The sequence below is a fragment of the Panulirus ornatus genome, chromosome 15 (genome assembly GCF_036320965.1).
Source record: "Panulirus ornatus isolate Po-2019 chromosome 15, ASM3632096v1, whole genome shotgun sequence".
In the NCBI taxonomy this organism is placed as follows: domain Eukaryota; kingdom Metazoa; phylum Arthropoda; class Malacostraca; order Decapoda; family Palinuridae; genus Panulirus; species Panulirus ornatus.
Window position 1 is genome coordinate 37,781,605 of NC_092238.1, and position 21,545 is coordinate 37,803,149.

At 42.4% G+C, this 21,545-nt stretch overlaps 1 protein-coding gene across 2 annotated transcripts in view; it reads right to left on the reverse strand.

The window, feature by feature from the left end:
- Positions 1-8,214: 8,214 nt before the first annotated feature.
- The window catches only part of LOC139753860 (uncharacterized), a 40,120-nt gene continuing 26,789 nt past the window's right edge, over positions 8,215-21,545 (reverse strand). The window contains exons 2-5 of one of the 2 annotated variants that reach the window (XR_011713781.1): positions 20,857-20,973; positions 17,525-17,650; positions 9,840-14,124; positions 8,216-9,756 (exon numbers count right to left, since the gene is read on the reverse strand). Coding sequence is in view for 1 of the 2 variants with exons in the window: in XM_071670801.1 (XP_071526902.1) it covers positions 14,030-14,124; positions 17,525-17,650; positions 20,857-20,973 (338 nt within the window). In the remaining variant the exon portion in view is untranslated. Of the gene's footprint in view, positions 14,125-17,524; positions 17,651-20,856; positions 20,974-21,545 lie in introns of both variants that reach the window. The other variant, XM_071670801.1, reaches the window with a different exon arrangement.

The window sequence follows — 21,545 nt, forward strand, 5'->3', positions numbered from 1 at the left end:
GACTGATATTTTACAAAATATTTTTCTTTTCTTTTTTTCTTAGCTACGAAATATGCCGTGTCATATATCAGTGCTTCTGAACCTTTCTGAAGGTACACAACCCCTTCGAGGACAGAAATCACATTGATGAACCCCACAGAAGAACAGATGAACAGAAAATTGCTAATACTATTATGCATTATTTTCTGACTAATTGGACCGGTTATAAGATATATATGACTTACAGAATGATTCAAAAGCTACAAAATGCAGCTTAATCTTAATTATATTTAAATCAAAGAATGTATTTGGACAGTACACACTATATTATCATATCCCTTTTGATATTCCCTGATTTGATTGTTATCCGAGCGCACTGATAAGGAAAAAAAAAATGGGTTGAGCAACTCATGTTTGTCATTAGCGGATTTTGAAGCCCGCGGGTTTTGATCGGCGCCATATTGGCGGGATCACCGCTGCTCTTGATAAACTGTCGGAACCGCGGAAAACTGTAGCACAGAACGTTAACTTAGGGAAAATAGGGACTCAGTGTGTTACATATGGGTATAGCAAGCGAAAATGGAATGTCAAGGATATGTTAGAAGTGAGTGAATATGGTGACTCGTCAATCAAACGACAGTTCACAAGATCATTTCTAAGGTAGGCCGCCTTACAAAAGAAAATTTGTTCTTGCTAGCTCCAACTCTTTTAGATAGACATCGTCGTCACTGCACAATTATCTCTACGACCCTTACGTTGAAAATGGAAGTTACAAATCGTTGGTTTGTTGTTGGTTGTTCTATCAGTTCGTACACGTAGTAGTGATATACATGTACGAGCATTATCATAGAATTGTTTATGCTCACTTTCAGTGATTATTCATTCTAGATTTCGTGCCAGTATGGATTTAAGTGACAAAATTTCATTTGTGCAATGGTATTCGGCATCGAATTACCTCTTCGCATCATTCTCTTCTAGCTGATTAAGCTTCCCGATTTCTTATTTTCACTGACAAGGGCTCCTTACATAAGAAGCATGCTTCTCCTATGTAATTAAAGTGGTAGGCAAACGATTTCTTTTTTGGCAGATCGTGAAACTTAAGTTCACCTCTTTTGAGTCGATTCGTCTGTTTCACTTTCAAGCAACAACGAAGCTCTTGAATCACTCAGTGGTGGCGTTAAGTGTATGTTTTTGTTAACTGCAATGAACTGCTGGATGATTTTTTCAGTCTTGGGCATATGGTCGCCGCGATATGATGGCATCAATTTGACAACAGAAAATCGATCCATTTCTTTTTATCTGTGCTTGTGCTTGTTCCTTTTTTTTTTTTTTTTATTAAGCTGAACTACTCATGAAATTCCTTATCACAAATATTGATATTCAGAAACTGAACGAGACTTTTGAAAGCCTCTTCAGAAATTATGGCACACGCATGTCACTTTATTTTTCATCAACAACATGTAAAACTTTCTTGTCATCCCTGGAGGCTTGACAGACTTTGAAAAGACTATAGAGGTCGATGAGAGGCTTCATCTGCAGCGATTTTTTTTTTTAAATTCATAATGACATATGGCAAAACATGCCACAGTCAAAGGCCATCTCGGGATAAAAGGAATAAAACGAGAGACTAAATTAGAAATGGATCAGAGCTCCACAGATGTCTGAAGACCTGACTATTAAAGGAAGAAATGCTATAGGAAAAGAGAAAGACGGTTGGAAGAAGAGAATCCCACAGCTTAATTGTTCGAGGAAGGGAGGTATATCGGTCAGTCTCGAGTGGTTGGTCTGGAAAGCAGCCAGATGCATACCCCGGGTTCAATCATCGTGGGTAGAGACACATGCAGATACCTCAAGAGGACAGTGTCCAAAAGAATGCCTTTAGAACAGAGAAAGAACAGTTACATCGCGGTGTACAGAAAAGGATGTTTGAAGAGGTGATGCCATTAGAATTAATCAGAACCTTAGAGAAGTAGAGCCGTACTCGAAGCGAGGGCGCATGCAACTAGGAGATACGAAATGGCCCACAAGAGAAATGATTACGACACCCATACAAAACCCTTAGCTTTTGGAAAGCAGGATTTGTAAGGCTGATTATGTGGGATAACAGGGTAGAGTAGAGGATATGGGTACGCTAACATGTTTATGTTATTGCGGGGTTGAATTGTAGTGTTTCGAGATGGAACAGAGGGAAGCGATGACTCAGATGAAAATAAAGGGGGGAGGGGTGGGGGTAGCATTTAAACACCGTCAAATTTAACGAAGTTATATTTACTCTATTCTAAATTGCTTCACATGTCTGAATTAAGAGCGGAAGTATGTGCAGTAGGAGAAGGAGAACACATATTGAGGGAGGATGGGAAGCAGAGTGAGTTGTAGAAAGGAAAAAGAGCAGGCAATGGGAGAAAACCATAAGGAACACAACTCTTATTATGATAAGAGGTAGATAACGCTCCATCACCGGCGACTGCAGTGAAATGGCTAGAGAGGAAGCTATGCATTAGGGGAGAAAAGAGAAGCATGAGATCCAAAGAGAAGTTACAAAGAAAGCAGGTACTTTTGCAACACCATTTGAAATGCTCTGGAGATGTCGAGTGCTCAACAAGAAGTTTCACCAACATCCCTAAGAAAACTATAGATTTTTTACATGGGAGACATCGATGCGAAGTTCTTGATTTTTGGAAAGAAAGGCATGCGGGATTTTCAGTGTTCATGGAAGTGAGAGTTAAGAAGGGTTTCAAAGACTTTGGAGATAACAGAAATGAAAGTAATTTGGCTAAAGCGGTCTCCGTTTTTCAGGGATAGGTTGCATCAATGCACGCTTGCAAGAATAAGGAAAGGTCTAGATATTTAGACAAGGAAAATAAGAAAGCTTGGATTGGAGCTAGCTGAGAGGCACACTCCTTTAGGATTCGGGGAAAGTATGCCGTCTAGGCCATATGCTTTGTGCTCTTGGGAGGGAGAGTACTCGGAAGACCTTAAATAAGGAAATAGGTTCATTGAGAGGCGTTGGGGGCGGAGGATTAGGAGCAGAAGCATCCGAAGCTGGACTAGTGGAAAATAAGGTACTTATGACGAATGACTATCAGTTGGAAGAGAGGAGAAATGGTTGAAGTACAGAAGTTACTGGAGAGGTTTTTGGTTAGGGAACGATTTTTTCAGTAAAAGTAAAAAAGCACACTTTTCTTTTTATGAGTGTGCTTGAATTTACGAAGAACACATCTGCAGTTATGCCAAGCAAAAATAAAAATCGACTGAGATTTCTGGGAAGGGAAAAGTTTCTTTTGTGTATGTTCTGTCCTTGATGCGACTGGCATCAGAGCAGGAGTGACTGAACGATGAATTTAAGGGGAAAATGTAGTGGGACATGCGATGTCAGGCTCCATCCTAACTTAGATATATATGAACATGTACATATATAAACTTGTACATATTCATACCTGCTCGCCTTCTTTCATTCCTGGCGCCACCCCGCCCCACAGAAAACAGCATCGCCACCCCTTGCGTCAGCGAAGGGAAACAGACGAAAAGGCCACATCCGTTCACATCATACACCAGCTGTCATGTGTAATGCACCGAAACACGAAATGCAAATCAATTATGTTTCGGTTGGGAAATGAAAATAACCCACATGAATGTTCCCATCATGTGTTCCCCAACACCCACTTCTTGCGCTGTGTAACAGGTGGTAGGCTACGTGTTGACATCCTCACATTTGTAGATGTATAAATAGTATTCCCAAGTTTTCATTTCCTTCCCCCCCAAAAAGTGGAAAACCTACGGGTTTTCACAATCTGTATTGTAGAATTATGAAAAAAAATAGCTTTAAATGTAATAGAGAAAAACATAACTGCAGAAATTGACTTTTCGTTACGGAAACCAAATAGCATATCCCTGCTGGAACGCTTGACTACCTTCTTATGGCCCACAGAGGAACAAGAGTAGATAATTAAGCATTTCAAGGAAATCTGAGCTCTCCCGAGGGATGTGCGGAGCACTCGTGCAGGTATGCATGGTTGCTAACTAATGAATCCGTAAATGATATTCTCATGTGAACTCTGAAAGATGCCACCGCTAACTACTGAAGAAATCATCTAGTTGAGATTTCCAGGGGAGAGGTTTTCTATAAAGTTAGATAAGATTGGTTAAGACTGTAAACGGTACCAACACAATGTCAGTAGAATAACTCTTGACTTTCATCGTTATCGAAAAAAAGACGCTCTTCAGTTATTCATAATGAAATGTCTTGTTTGAATCATATGTACGTTTAGATTTATCTGCTCATATAACAATCTTGCCAGAGATGTTTGTCACTACTTATAATGTAGTTCCAGAGGAAGGAGAAAATAGAGACATATCAGCTGTCCTCTGGTGTCATGTCTCATATGCTTACTGCGTTCGTGGCAAACATGTGGTGGCATCTAAACTCGATACAGTATGATGCACCAAGGTTATACTTTGTTGATGTTGTTTTGAGTTATGGACTTAAAGATACTCAAACAAATCTACAAAGACTGAACGAACAAATAACCAAGTTTTACCTAATGTCGGACATACTTTAGTTAGTATGGCTTTTAAAGTCAAACTTGCATTGATACAGGAAAGGCAAGTACCTTAGAGTAACATTACTAAAAGACATAAGAAACAGACTGAAGTGACTCTAAACCAATGGAAATGTGTCTATCATAGAACTGGACACGGAGTTTACCAGTTCAAGTCTTCTCCGAGATGAATATTTAAGATACTGGACAAGAAGGTTCTTGACGTTTCTGATTATAATTAACAATACTCACATCTATTAAAACATTTTCCTTTGATTACCTACTTTGAAAGACTTATGTCTCGAACTTTTCTCTGAAAAAGAAGTTTATTCTTTAACCAGATATTTTCTTTGGCACAGGTAGCTGGCTGCTCCAGACAGTAGAAAACACACTGAAGGAATGCCGCTGAGAAGCCTGAAGTGTTTTGGTACAGTTGACAGATCCCAAGCTTAAGTCGGATGAATTAATGAATGTGCGGCTGTTTCCAAATCTCTCCAGATTCATGGCAACAATGTTGTGTTCACCTCACGTCAGTCGAGAGAAGAATTTTCTCAGCTGTAAGGAACAGATGATCAGAATTAGATCCTGCCATACTTTCAAGGTAAGAAAACTACGACGAGACGCAGCACATATTGACGTTCATGTTAAAGAAAAATAGAAATGATAATTTTTTTCATAACAAAAGAAATTTGATTTTACGAGTTTGTTGCTAGTACATCGTTATGGTGATTCACCTCACAAGAAGACCATTTATATCGATATTTTATTTATTTATTATACTTTGTCGCTGTCTCCCGCGTTTGCGAGGTAGCGCAAGGAAACAGACGAAAGAAATGGCCCAACCCCCCCCATACACATGTATATACATACATCCACACACGCAAATATACATACCTACACAGCTTTCCATGGTTTACCCCAGACGCTTCACATGCCTTGCTTCAATCCACTGACAGCACGTCAACCCCGGTATACCACATCGCTCCAATTCACTCTATTCCTTGCCCTCCTTTCACCCTCCTGCATGTTCAGGCCCCGATCACACAAAATCTTTTTCACTCCATCTTTCCACCTCCAATTTGGTCTCCCTCTTCTCCTCGTTCCCTCCACCTCCGACACATATATCCTCTTGGTCAATCTTTCCTCACTCATTCTCTCCATGTGCCCAAACCACTTCAAAACACCCTCTTCTGCTCTCTCAACCACGCTCTTTTTATTTCCACACATTTTATATCGATGTCTCCAATTAAATGCTCATGTATTTTCACGGACCATTTTGGTTTCCATCACTCCCAGTATTTTCCTTGGATTGTTGTAACTATGTATTTTGTTGTTTAAACTTGTAATATCATTATTAAAGAGGCGTATTTAAATTTAAGAGTCACGCCAAGGTACAGAAGGTAATCAAAAGCTATAACTTGTTTATATGCAATAGATACAGAGATCATGATACTTTTCTTTACTTAAATCAGAGTTTGACTCCAGGAAATACTATTTAAGAATGATTTGAATCTTCTGTTATGCTTCCAGTTTCGGTAAGCATTGTATCGTCTTTTGCCGTAGAGGAGTAAGGGGCGTAGGACGATCGACATCTTATACACAGGTAAGGGTACGATTGTTTACCCTCATTTTGACTTCAGCTGACATAGTTACTTCATTTCCTCAATGAACAGGACCTTGTGAAGACAGTTTTTGACGACCCCATCGGTTTTTCAAAACATCCTCCTGCTCTAATGTAACTGATATCATAATGTAAACAAACGGCATCATACTCATTTTGTATTTTAGGATATGTGAATAGGATATTTCGATGTTCTCTGTCAGCTTGGGTCGAACGGTAACCTCATCCCGACTTAGACAATGGTTCACACTTGTAGTACAAACTCGATAGTAATTCTGTCTCATCTTTTCTACCTGTGCTCAATTTATCAAGATAATATGGGTGTCCTGTGTGTTTACTGTTTCAAAACAGTGGTGGTCCTCCGTCTGAAGTCCAACTGCTTCAGAAAAATATACATGGACAGATAATTGAATTGGCTACACTTTGTTGAAGGTGTGGGGGTCGTTTAAGTTGGCTGATCGCACGGCATTTTTTTTTTTTTTAAAATAGAACACCGGTCAGTTGAAATGAGAAAAGAGGTGTTCGGTATCACTAGGGTGGTGGAGAGGTGGATTAAGTGAGATATCTAAGTGGAAAAATACCGAGAACAGCGGTGAGGGGATGGACGGAAGTGCCACAAGGAATCGGTGTTGGGGGAAGCCAGCGTTGCTCTTATTTAAGATTAATGACTTGCCAGTGAGGAATACGATCATAAGTTTGTGATCACAAAATCTGAATGAGTATATATTTTCTTCTTGACGAGGCTTATCTGCTAATGACTGATATCATTAATATGCCAAGCTGAGGTATAAAGGTACTGTCGGGCGTTTTACTGACAATTGCTGATAGATTTATATTTCAATGTGCTACCACTCTGAAGCTGAGGAAACTGTTGCACTGACATACCATTATTTGTTTGATGAATTTAGGATGTGAAGAAACTGCCTTTTGTAGAGTTAGGGTTTTGAAAACTTCTGTTAGATCTTTTCGTAAACTGTACTTTTAAAAAGAAAATTATTTTAGGTTACTCAGCCTTTCTTCATAAGGTGTATTTCTGATTGATGGAATTGGTTTTGTTGCACTTTATTGTATTTACCAAGTTTTTATCCATCTTCGTTCAAGTTTGGTGATCAGAACTGAACTGCATATTCTAAGAGTTCTGATGTGCGTTAGAGAAAGTAAATATTGTTTCCTTTGGTTTATAGTTTGTCTCCGGGTTTGAGACATAACCTTATATCTGCATCTTCATATACAGATAGTCATTGCTTTGTGTGTTTTAAGTAATTATCTCCATTTTTTCGTACATTTGATAATGGCGTACTGAGCATTTTATACTTGTAAATACTGTTTACTATTAGTTTTTGCCGGAAGGCATTATCATGCATTTATGGATTTGAAGTCCATTTGACTTGTCATGAACTACACGACCAGTTTGTCCAAGTCTATTTAAATCCTTAGTCAGTCTCTCTATGACAAGGCTTTATTCCTCGATTTTGTCACCGACAATTCTTGAATTTCTCTTCCGGTGAGTCCTGCCTTCATGTAACTGTAGGAAATCATGAAAGATATAAGAGCCTTGTGGAGCCCTGTTAGCCCAGCAGGTCTGAGCCAGTCATATGTTTTCGTGTTTGATACCAATCTTTGCTTTGTTACTCTAAGCCAGTCCACTATCTTCGTGTAGTTTCCTTTGCCGTGGATTTCAGTTTTTTCTTACAGTATCTCAATTGGAAATTTGTTGAAAGCCTTTTGGAAGTATATGATTAAAAGCATTAGGAGCTGATCACCAGTAAGCATCAAGTCCTGATAATCAGTTAGCATCGGTTACTGATCACCAGTTAACATCAGGTATAGACACAATAACATTTCCGGAAAATCTTGAGTTTCATCGGCGGATAAGAAAACAACCGTGTTTAATTTGCTTTTCATTTTATCATAAAATAATTTGTACAAGCATATTCAATACGTTTCGTATGAACAGGTGTTTTCCATGACTAATATATATATATATATATATATATATATATATATATATATATATATATATATATATATATATATATATATATTATATATATATATATATATATATATATATATATATATATATATATATATATATATATATATATATATATATATATATATATATATAACAAAGAGCATCTTGATGTAATGCCTTGTCATAGTGTGCGGGGACAGTGGGTGGTCGGCCGAGGCCAGTAACTGTTGCACATTAAATGCCATTCACTGGTGGATGACTTAGGGTAAACAATGACTAGCAGCATTACTGAAGCCGAAGAATTGCATGTCTCCCGACACTATCAATATCACTGGTACCGAGGAGCTGCATGTCTCCCGACACTAGCAGCATTACTTGGTGCCGAGGAGCTGCATGTCTCCCGACACTAGCAGCATTACTTGGTGCCGAGGAGCTGCAGGTCTCCCGACACTAGCAGCATTACTTGGTACCGAGGAGCTGCAGGTCTCCCGACACTAGCAGCATTACTTGGTGCCGAGGAGCTGCATTTCTCCCGACACTAGCAGCATTACTTGGTGCCGAGGAGCTGCAGGTCTCCCGACACTAGCAGCATTACTTGGTACCGAGGAGCTGCATGTCTCCCGACCCTAGCAGCATTACTTGGTGCCGAGGAGCTGCATTTCTCCCGACACTAGCAGCATTACTTGGTGCCGAGGAGCTGCAGGTCTCCCGACACTAGCAGCATTACTTGGTGCCGAGGAGCTGCAGGTCTCCTGACACTAGCAGCATTACTTGGTGCCGAGGAGCTGCAGGTCTCCTGACACTGCTCTCTCATAAAAAAAAAAGAAATACATACAACAAGCTGTTTGTGTTCACATGAAACTTATAATAACGGAAGGAATAAAAGATATTGGGTAAATAGAATCTGATGATACATAATACATCTCTAATAAGGAAATATATATAGAATTTCACGTAATTATTGTTCACGATAGAGGTGAGTTAGCATGAACATAGGTACGGCAACAGCTTCAACTGGGGGATGTGTCGAGTGGAAAGATGAAATTATTTTGGACCATGTTGATGTGTTATTGTTTGTGAACACTCTTACTTCCGTGCGACTATTATGAACAAGTTTCTTTGAGACTTTTATGGACAGGTTATCAGATGTGAACGGAAGTCCAATATCATCCACGAATCTGTCTTCCTGGCGTCCGGCAGTGTTGTGATGGTTTGCTGTGCATCACAGCCAACTGCAGCAGAACTAAGAGTGACGTGAATGATGATCAGCCCACTGCACTAGTACTATTAGTGACGTGAATGATGATCAGCCTACTGCAATTGTGGTACCGGCAACAGAAATGATGACAAAGCCTGCTGCAGCAGTGCTACCAGTGAAATGGATGATGATCAGCCTACTGCAACAGTACTACCAGTGAAAAGGATGATGATCAGTCAACTCCAGCGTTACTATAAACGAAGAAGATGTTTACTAGCCTACTGAAGCAGTGCTACCATTGAAATGGGTGATGATGAGCCTGCTGCATCATTGCTACTAGTAAAATGAATGATGATCTGCCTACTGCAGACGTGCTACCAGTGAAATGAATGATGATCAGCCTACTGCAGTAGTGCTGCCAGTGAAATTAATGATGATCAGCCTACTGCAGTAGTGCCACTAATGCCATTTGGTGATGATCAGCTTACTGCATTAATGCTACTATTGAAATTAATGATGATCAGCCTACTGCAGTAGTGTTACCAGTGAAATGGATGATGATCAGCTTACTGCAGCGGTGCTACCAGTGAAATGAATGATGGTCTGCTTACTGCAGCAGTACTACCAGTGAAATGGATGATCAGCCTACTGCAGCAGTGCTACCAGTGAAATGGATGATCAGCCTACTGCAGCAGTGCTACCAGTGAAATGGATGATCAGCCTACTGCACAGTGCTACCAGTGAAATGAATGATCAGCCTACTGCAGCAGTGCTACAAGTGAAATGGATGATCAGCCTAATGCAGCAGTACTACCAGTGAAATGGATGATGATCAGCCTACTGCAGCAGTGCTACCTGTGAAATGGATGATTATCAGTCTACTGCATTTGTGCTACCAGTGAAATGGATGATGATCAGCCTACTGCAGCAATTCTACCAGTGAAATGAATGATCAGCCTACTGCAGCAGTGCTACCGGTGAAATGGATGATGATCTGTCAACTGCAGCACTGCCACTAATGACACTGGATGATGATCAGCCCACTGCAGCATCGCTTCCAGTGAAATCAATGATGATCAGCCTACTGTAGCAGTGCCACTAATGACATTTGGTGATGATCAGCTTACTGCATTAATGCTACTATTGAAATGGATGATGATCAGCCTACTGCAGCAGTGCTACTAATGACATTGGATGATGATCAGCTTACTGCATCAATGCTACTATTGAAATGGATGATGATCAGCCTGCTGCAGTAGTGCTGCTAATGACATTGGGTGATGATCAGCTTACTGTAGTAGTGCTACTATTGAAATGGATGATGATCAGCCTACTGCAGCAGTGCTACTAATGACATTGGGTGATGATCAGCTTACTGCATTAATGCTACTATTGAAATGGATGATGATCAGCCTACTGCAGCAGTGCTACCAGTGAAATGAATGATGATCAGCCTACTGCAGTAGTGCCACTAATGCCATTTGGTGATGATCAGCTTACTGCATTAATGCTACTATAGAAATGGATGATGATTAGCCTACTGCAGCAGTGCTACTAATGACATTGGGTGATGATCAGCTTACTGCATTAATGCTACTATTGAAATGGATGATGATCAGCCTACTGCAGCAGTGCTGCTAATGACATTGGGTGATGATCAGCTTACTGCATTAATGCTATTAGTGAAATGGATGATGATCAGCCTACTGCAGTAGTGCTGCTAATGACATTGGGTGATGATCAGCTTACTGCATTAATGCTAATAGTAAAATGTATGATGATAAGCCTACTGCAGCAGTGCTGCCAGTGACATGGAAGGTGATCAGCCCACCGCTGCAGTGCTACCAGTGAAATGGATGAGATTTACCCAGCTGCAACAGTGCTGGGAAAGGAAGACTGATCGTACCATGGCATATGACAGGTTTAATGACTATATACAGATAACGAGTTGACGATAACGTGTACCGTTCCTGTCACCGTTTGAGTAATGAGCTGAAGATAGCATGAGACCGTTCTAACTAACTACACAGAGATCGCCGTGAAGATAGCATGAGACCGTTCTAACGGTAACTACACAGAGATCGCCGTGAAGATAGCATGAGACCGTTCTAACAGTAACCACACAGAGATCGCCGTGAAGATAGCATGAGACCGTTCTAACAGTAACTACATCTAACATAGGAATAATGCCCATGGTAAAAAAAAAAAAGAAAAAGATAACCACACCTGAATCTAGCCGTGATATCAAACACTCAGATGACTTCTCTTTCGCGTTCATACCCGCTTTTGTTTCAGTCGAAGCAACTGTTAAACCTTTCAATTACACGTCAAGCAGACCGGTATGTAAAACCCCTTAGAGGCGGGTTTACGTGGAGTTGTGGTGGTGGGCTGAAGCTAGATAAACTTTAAAGACAGATTCGGCTCTCGGTAGCGAAAGTGTGAAAGTAACTGTGCTATGAAAGACCTTTGACAATAATGTCGTTCATCGTGGTAGTTCTGATCTGATCAGCGATGTGCTGCATAAGTGCGTCGGGTGTGTGTGTGTTGGTAACATGTTGGTAACATTATACCTCGGTGTTCTCTGGCAGGTTAAATCGTCACTTTTGTTCACATGGGCTTTGTGCTTCTCTACGTTGTAACTACGGACAGTATGATATCCAAGATTTGTACGGACTTAAGTGTCCGTACAACTGCTCGCCAACGACATCTCAAGTAAACATTGGTAACTACGGCATCATAGCGTAGTCAGATTATCATTATGTGAACATGGGCTGTAGTGCCAGTGATTGTTAGAAGGTCCATAATGACCTAGTCTTATGTGAAGTAAGCAGAAACCTATATGTTATAATCATCATGGACATTGCTTGAGATGAAAGCTGTCGGTGTTTATGCATGATATGGAAAGTAGATGGAAAATGCCCAACTCCAGCCTTCCATGATATTTTGGGTAATTTATCTGCATTTCGAAACAGAACCGGTTCCGTTTCACACCTGAATATCTCAGTATCATCAATGATGATTATATATATATATATATATATATATATATATATATATATATATATATATATATATATATATATATATATATATATATATAATGGTATTAACTATCTGGTCTGCTTGCCTCTTTGATGAACGACTGATACATTTCTTTTTTCTTTCTAAAGACGAATATATTCCTTGCATCATTCACATGCACACCATTCATGAGACTAACCTACTCCATTTGACTCCAGACACTCATACACCTCATCATTTCCAGTGTTGTGAGCATGCGACAGAGCAATCCCTCCAGTATAATAAAGCATATAAGATAGAGTGTTGTGAGCTCGCGACACTGCAAACCCACCACTGTTTTGAGCATACGATAAATATAAGTGACGTAAAGTTAGCACATTGAAGATTATACAGTGCCGTGAGATCACGACACGGTACACCTTAAGTGTCGCGAGCCCAAGGGGAGGATCGTTCCCACATTAACTCATATGACACATTGTGATTACAATTAAAGGGGAGAATATGCCTTTGACACTAACGTTAAATTGTTTGGAGTGAGAGGAGTAACTCGTGGGAGAGAAGACGACCACATACATCACCGTCCCTCACCGGAAGTCATCGAGAAAGGGAGATGAAGTATTTTGGAAAATATCAACGCGACAGACGTACTAAATGTACTGTAATACAAGTATCAGTAAAGTGGGAGTAAAGTAAGACGGAAGAGAGACACAGGGGAATGTAGAGAAGAATCCTAATCTATATCTTAACTCGAATAATGATTATGATTGGATGCGTTAGACGGCATTTTGATTAATGTATATCAAATGATCTTTCCCTAATCAAATCATAAATGTGTAGCTTGGCTACAAGAATGAAAACTAAATGGACATGAGACCAGAACATGGTAAGCAATAAGTCACGATAGGGCACAGCCATAGTTAAGTTTGACTTTACATCACTGAAACTGTGGTTTTCCTCCAACAGCCAAAGGTTAAACTCTGACAAGTAAATCTTGAGTCATTTCCCAAAGCGAAAGTTAGATTTAAACGCACAAAGACTGTGGCTGAACTCCCAACAGTCACAGTTAAACTTTGACTCATAGAACCGCATCATCCCTGACAGCCACATTGAAACACGCTTGATATAATGACAGTCGTTGAACTCCACCATGAAGTATATCATCGATACTGGTCATACACTGAACACTGAGGCCATCCCTTTTCCCCGGACTGGATGACAAAACAAAGGGAATACGTAGCCCTGTAAGTTAGGGGTCGGAGAGACACGGTCGACTCAGCAAGGATTGCACTAGGCTTTGAGCTGATTTCATTTTGCATGTCTCGTCTCGTCCTCCAGGTCTCTTGACGAAGTCGTGATATCGCTGAGAGGCAACACCACATTCCTCAGGAGCTGGAGGAGCTTTCGTCAGGCACAGTCGAGAGCTCCACCAGGTGTTAGGACTCTGGCCAGGGTCAGTTGAGAGCTCCTACAGGTGCTGGGAGCGTAGGAAGGCCTAGCTGAGAGTGCCTGTAGGGGCTAGGATTTTCATAAAGCTCAGCATTTTTTTTTTTTTTTCATATTTTTGTTTTCTGTGAGAACTGTAAAGATGACCTGATAATTTTGGGGGGACTGCAGAGAATATTGTCGGTTTAAGTTGGGAGCCTGGCCACAGTGTTACTTCCCCTTTCCCCTATACCAGTCTCCCTGGTTGGTACCTAACCGTGTCTCCTGGCAAGGGCGGGGTTGAGAGAGTTGAACTTCTTCCAGTAGTCGTCAACAATGTTGGCGTTGAGATGGGGGACGGTGTGATCTGAAATAAAGAGATACGAAATAGGTTTTAAACCAGTTACACTTACACTGGGCGATTATGGCATCCTTATTAAAAGAAATAGAATTCATCGAAAACTTGAGTAGTAGTGGGAGATGAAGTGTATTACAGATATGCAGCAAATTTTGCGAAAATCTTTATGCAGCAGATGAATGCAGCTTGCTTTCTTTATATTTATTTAAATCTATTCAAGTCTTATTTTATACGAGATGATATTTTGTATTTGTTTATCTCTTGAACATGGGCGATATTAGAAATTTCACTGCGACTAAGATACAGTGAATATTTCCTAGAGCTACATGATGATGGCTATTGTCCTCACGTGGAGTGGTAACCTCTCTCGCTTCTTCCGCGCCGGCCAGACCCACTGATGCATCCATCCTCTCCACTTCCGTCGTCTAAAACCTCCTCAGGAAATATCATGAGTAGGTGAATTCTGGAACTCCTAGTTTCCTGCCTTAAGCTCTCATGACGGCTCTCCACTGCTTCATAATGGTGATCCCCTCCCCCGACACACACACACACACACACACACACACGGTAAGGAAACCTCTTCCTTTCCTGCATTTTTTTTAGGAGTCTTCATTGATCTCGTCCATTTCACCGATAGACATTACCCGAACGTGAGTCTGCCTACACGGGACCCTTCTTGTTATTCGCTGCTTCGCTAACATGTCTCAGTACCGGTCCTTCCCAGTGTCGTGAGGCTCAAGCAAATTCTTCAGCTCATATCAGGGAAAGCCTGCAGCAGGAACTGATTCAACACCTGGCAGTTCCCATGCGATACCAACTGTTTCCGAAAAGATATTGACCAACGACCTCTCTCTCTCTCTCTTCTCTCTCTCTCTCTCTCTCTCTCTGCAGCACACATGGTCCCTGAACAGCTTCTACCCCGAACCTTCTTCACCCATTGAAAGGCAACCGGATCACTCTCTATCTTGGTGTAACTCTGATGCCTTCCCTTGCGAATTTTCATCGTCTGCCAAGGGTACCATCCTCAGTGATTTCATTCGCCGGTGATGGTTTGGACACATATTCCACAGTTCACCTTACGCATCTGCCACGTAAACCTCGCTAATCGTCGACCATCCCACCACGGGTGGAACCTGGTATCATCCTACCATATGATCAGAACACTTTCCTGGTATCATCATTCTTGCCTTTCATTCCTCTTTATAGCACCCGAATAAAGACCAGGGCACCTTTATCAGAATCCTCTTGCTGCGGTGCTCCACCTACGAGATAGTCACGACGGAAGATCTTTATGATGATCTCGTCCACAGAATCCATTCTTTTTTCCTGCGAAGATTATGTGGTACTACACCTTTCCCCGAAGCTAAAGCCTGATACCCTTGATGGCACAATGAATCACGCATCGCTGTCACAAAGGACGTCGTCCAACAGGGTGCTCTAGTTCGCCAGGGAGATCGGAAACCAGTCAACCTCTCTTTTCTGCGTTCGTGTGACCCAGGGGTGTGAAAGGAGATGGTCTAAATCAATACTGGGAAATCTTCCAACAGAGCACCATTGATGACATCCGGTGGCGCTGTTTGGAAGAAAATGTACGTTCGTTTAAACGTTGTCCTTCTCCTGGCAGCGCCTCCCTACCCGTTGGTCATGAAGTAAGTGAAAGAGCCAGTTCTTCAGCACAACAGAGTCAAACAGGACAGGTTCACTTGGCCTTCCTAAACACGTCCAAGACCAACTCGGTGATGACGTGGAGCGCTGGGCAAATATCGTGGCAGCACCTTCCTGGGTGTCCTTCATGGGCCTCAAACCAGTTACGGCTAGACCTTCTGGGCCAAGTCACAGCCTCGAGGGATCATTAGATTACTTATGTCACACTACGCCTCCTGGCTCAAGTTCCTGGCAATCCTCAAGTGTGAGGAAGGTACTCTTCTTGCAGCCTGCATCACAATAGCCAATTGACACTTTCCCAAACCAAGCTCAGAGGACTATCGTCCAAAATCTTCTTTACTATGTGAACTGATTTTGATTCACATTTGATTGGACTAGTGTCCGTATCGTTTCTGGCCAATCTTTCCTTGGATTCCTAATCTCGCCTCACCCTTCCTATTAGTCTCCTCAAAACCAGACATCCATGTTTATACTCCAGAAAATTTAGATCGCCATCCTGTAGTATTACTCCATGCAGGATACATCTAACGCTCTGGCCAAACCGGCTTGGTCAATCCTCGACATTTTAGATCTCTTCCTGGAAGTTCCCTTGACGACGAGACGTTCCCTGCGGCTGACCTGCAAGGATAACCTGCTGTACCGTTATCTCTCTCTCTCTCTCTCTCTCTCTCTCTCTCTCTCTCTCTCTCTCTCTCTCTCTCTCTCTCTCTCCCCCCCCCCTAACACCCCACCCTTTCCCGTCCGTCCCACAGCCTCTGCAGCCAGCATTACATCTTCTGTCGAAAAATATAAACAAGTCTCGGAAACATCGTTCTCATACTCAGCGGAGTGATGTCATCGCCGCCCATTTGGCATAGGTAGGCGTTACCTATCGGACGCTGCGGTTTCTTGGAGTAAGATGGACTTTACCCTCATCTTTAGCGATCTTTCGGATGGCCATCATCTGTTCCACTGTTTACTGTTCTCTGTGGAGCTTAAGAACTCCCATCCTGCTGGCCCTAATACCGTGAAGTCTTTTCTCTGGTAACTAACCATGTCACTCACGTCTTCACGTCTTCATCTTACACCCAGACTTCACCTTATAACCTCGTATGTGCCTCAGTACTATTTCCAGTAGTCTTCTTATCCCTTGTTGAACTTCCCAATAAGACCCTGTACCATTGCCATATGAGGCGTCAAGAACAGAGGACTGAGCCTTAGAAGGAAAAATCCTCACTTGGCCCCCTCCTGTATTCCTTCTCTTGGAAAAATAAAACGGGAGAAGAGGATTTCCAGCACCAGGCTCTCACCCCATTTGACTCTGTCAAGTGTTTGAAAGTACGCGTGGCAGACTTACAACTGGCAGAGATGGACTTACAAGTATGAGAAGGCCTGGACTTAGGGCTGACAAAAGGTGGACTTCCAACAAGAAGAGGGTTGACTTTCCGTTCTTTGGTGGTGGATTTCGCGTCGAGTCTGCCGTAATGGTGTCACCAGCTGGATTTGAGAGTTATCAGAAAGTGGATTTAGCAGTGACAGAGGCTGGATATAACATGGTCAAGGTCTGAACTCGGCGTCATCAGGAATTGGACGAACTGTTGTTAGGAGATTGGATTCCACGACATCATTGTCAAGAGTTTCAGGTATCAGAGTCTGGACTCAGCGATGTTACCAACATTGCTGGGGGCTGGACTTACCGTTGTCAGGGTCTAGACTTACTGTCATCTGGAGGCTAGAATTACTGTTGCCAGGGGTCTGGACTTACCTTTGGCTGGTTGGCAGAAGGTACAGGCGCGGGCACAAGCCGTCCTCATGTAGTCGTAGTTTTTGGTGCACTCTCCGTTGTTGGCCCAGGCGGGGCACTGCTCGTGTAGGTCCATGCAGTGGGAGTCTGTAGGTAACAACAGCGTTAGAGCAACAGCAAGAGACGTGTGCGTGTGTGTGTGTGTGTGTGTGTGTGTGTGTGTGTGTGTGTGTTATTACTCGCTTTAAAGTGGGACGATCAAGGGCTCACCTTCGCCCCTCTTATTATGAACATTGGAGATAAATTTGATTAATCATTTGATTGTCTACGTAACTCATTCCGCTTAATTCTGGTACTAGAACCCTTTTTCTTCTTTCAAAGGTTCTGTGCGAATCTTTATGAGAGGAGGCCAGACTCTTGCACCATATACCACGGTAAGGTCCTGTGTGCGTCGTACATGACCTTCCTAAACATCCCACCGTCTGTTTACTTTAAGGTGATTTTGATGTTTATCGGACGATGGCTTTCCTCCCTCACATCCCACATTCCTTGATGTTGTAGTGCCACATTTGGTATGGTGTTAACTTCTAGGACTCTCACCTCATTACGGTGATTTCTTGTTTCCCACGAAGTATTGTTCGGCCTCTGGTATGTCTAATACCTTTTCTGTCTCCGTAACTTTGAATTTCTTAATGATAGGTCCCACTTGCAATTTGTCCTACTACTGCTGCATTTTGTTCAGGTCTCTCTGCAATTGTTCACAGTCTGTGCTATTTGGCACCGTCAGCAAAACACACCTTAGGTGCGATTCTGCCTCGTTTGACAGATCCTTTGCATCGACCCGAAATAGTCATGGGCCCACCAAAGACTGAACCCTGAGGTACCCCCGTTTGTTATCCCCCGGCCAGTCTGTACAGACTCCTGCGACGTGTGTCACCGTTCCCACCCAGCTATTACATAGCGGTCATTCCATGAAAGTAGCCCTCCTTTGACCCCAGCCTCGATGTCTGGCTTCACCATCAGTCTTCCGTGAAGGACAGAATCAGCGGGTATCTGGCGGTCCATATTCCACCCACACATCCCCCTCTGTTCCGAGAGAGTGATTACTTTCTTGGGGGGAAAAAAACAACAAAGAAATCCGAAAGATTCGTCAAGCAAGATCTTTCCTATTTGAATCCACGTTGTCTTTCACATGAGTTTTTTTTTCCTAGTGCATTTACCTGTTTGTAAGTACCCATTCGTACTGTATGAGGGGAGGGAGTTATACACTGGTGAATTTTCTATTCTGTAATATAATCTTTTTAAACTTTTGTCTGCTGTCCCCATTCACCGTCTTATCAAACCACATGAATCCAGTGATTTGCTTTTTCCCATATGGCAGTATAGGGGTAACACTATTTCACTAAACTAGTATTTCACTATATCTTTTTCGTTAACAAGTTGCTTGCTCAGTTTCATGTTATGGACTTGGGTTGTTCTATCTTTGCATCTTTCGGAGAACTGCTCACTGATGACGTTATTAAACTGGTCTGAAAATCTCAAAGGTTATGGTCAAGTCACAGCCTTCATTTTCTCCCTCCCATGGTGGAAACATTCATGTCCTCTAACCTTTCGTTGGAACTCAGGTCTTGCTCTCCTGCCCTCCTCTGCAACTTCCCTGTTATCATTTTCCTTTAAAGACGGTGACCAAACTTGAGAGCATATTCGAGAACTTGCCTGAAATAGGATTGCGAACAGTTTGTTGAGTATGTCCTTATCGTCGTACGTAAATACACTTTTGATATTTAACAGCAGACTGTTTCCCTTGATTAATTCTAAAGGTGGGGCTCTGGCGACGGGTTAATTATGATGTCGACTCCCAAGTCCCTCTCACACACAGATTCCTGAAGCTTATAATCTCGTGAGTGATGATAATCGTGTTTAGACCTTCTTTCATTGTGTCCCATCCTCATTCCGATGCATTCACTCGGGCTGAATCTCATCAGCCATGTAACAGACCAGCTTGAGAGCTCTGTCTTCTAGGTCCCCCTCGTAAGTTGACGCAGTCCTTAGGGCTTTGACATCATCCCCCAGACAGATTCCTATAAGAGACGGCCATTCATTGTCCCACGTTTGAACCTTGCTATACCCCCACTCCCTGGCGACCCAAGTCCATTTCGAGAAGGATGCTCTGACGTGCGCCCTTTCTTCCCTTCCAGCGATGATAATCTTCGATCTGCTTAAGCAGTTTCCTTCTTGTTCCTGCTTGGAGATCCAACCTCTTTACCAACCTCCCGTGTGGTACAGTGTTCGGTACTCCATGGCCATCCAGATACACATAATCAGTCCACCTAAAACAGAGCTCACTCTTTCTTAGACGTCTGAGAGGTTCGTTATATGTGACACCATTTCCATAAATCCGTGTTGTCTCTCGCTCAGGTAGTAGTAGTTCCTTTGAAAGTTGTCACTTGTTTGCCTAGTGATAATTTTTTCCAGCGTTTTATAAACCACATTCGTCAGAGTGCGAGGAGTATGTGTGTGTGTGTGTGTGTGTGTGAGAGAGAGAGAGAGAGAGAGAGAGAGAGAGAGAGAGAGAGAGAGAGAGAGAGAGAGAGAGAGAGAGAGAGATTACTAATTCCCCTTACTGTAGATGGGAAAGATATCCATCAAAAAACGAAAACTTTATTAGCTTCGTGTATACCTCCGGCCTCTTTATACCGCTAAACACTTACTAGCCACTGATATCTAATCCTTCGTTACAGTGACTAGGCGACCTAGACACTCAGGCAGTCCCTAGCCCGACAAGACTTGCTGTTCCTCCTTGACACTCGCTATTCCCCAAGACACGCATTAAACATACTAACATCCCTGTAGCCCCGGGCACCACTCTGGTCTCCTGATAATCAAGCCTTTCCGAAGCATCCCCGTACCCATAAACACCCACTACCGTCCCTCCCAACATACTTCATCTTGTAGTTCCCTCAGAGATCTACTTCTCTATGATACCCGTTGGCTCTTTCATCGCCTAACTGCCTTACAGACACTTCTCTTAGCCCCTTATAAAGGCGGCGGCTCCTCTCGTTCTTCAGCTCCCCAACAACCACCGCGTCCTTTAGTCACCCTCGTATCCTGCTGGAAATCTTCAAAGACCATCTCATAATCCCTTACGAACCCTGTGGCATATATTTGCCTCCTAAGACCCGCACTAGACTTCCCCTGAAATCCTCTGAGGCACCAAGACACCTAAGAGCTCTTCAGCACTCACTACCCAACTAATACCCCTTCATCCATCGACACCTACCAGCTCCCGATAATCCCAGGCTCTTGGACGCCTTGGCTCCTGCACCAAGACACTCCAGGTCCCCCAGTCTTACCTTGGATGATGCATTGGTGGCACGACTCGGCACAGTGGACATGCATGTAGCCTCTGTTGGAGTAGCACTGCCCATTAGCCGCCCACACGGGGCAGGAGGGGTTCTTGTCGCTACATCCTGGGAAGGAAAAAGACAAGAGGGAGGGTTAGCCAACTGGACACAAAGTAACCAAACAAGACACAAGACAACAAAGAAGCAGAGGTAATAGACACATGTAATTACATCATGGCACTTGGACTCAGGATTTGTGGTTGTCAAACCTCACCACGGCAGCTAACCGAGTCCGGATAATCAGCACACACGATTGTACGTATAACACAAACCACGATGGATTCATAAGCTCTAACGCAGGAGCTGAATTAATGAAACATTGACTTGTACGGGATCTGTTATAAACTCTTTTCTTTATCTAGAAATGATGATAATTGGGTAATTTTAATTATAAGGAAGGAATTAATCGGCCATGTCACTCCTAAGCAAAGATTGACAGCTTTTCAGGAAGGGTAGAAGTGGTCTAATTTGCATATGGGTAAGGATCATGAAACTTTTAAAGTTGTTATTTGAAGAAATTTTATCTCTTGATCTCTATTCATGCTAAAGATCCCAGTCACGGACAAATATGCTCATGAGAGCCAGGCTGTAAGAAAAAAAAAGGAGCAATATTTTTTTGAGAGGCTAGAAAACTGTAT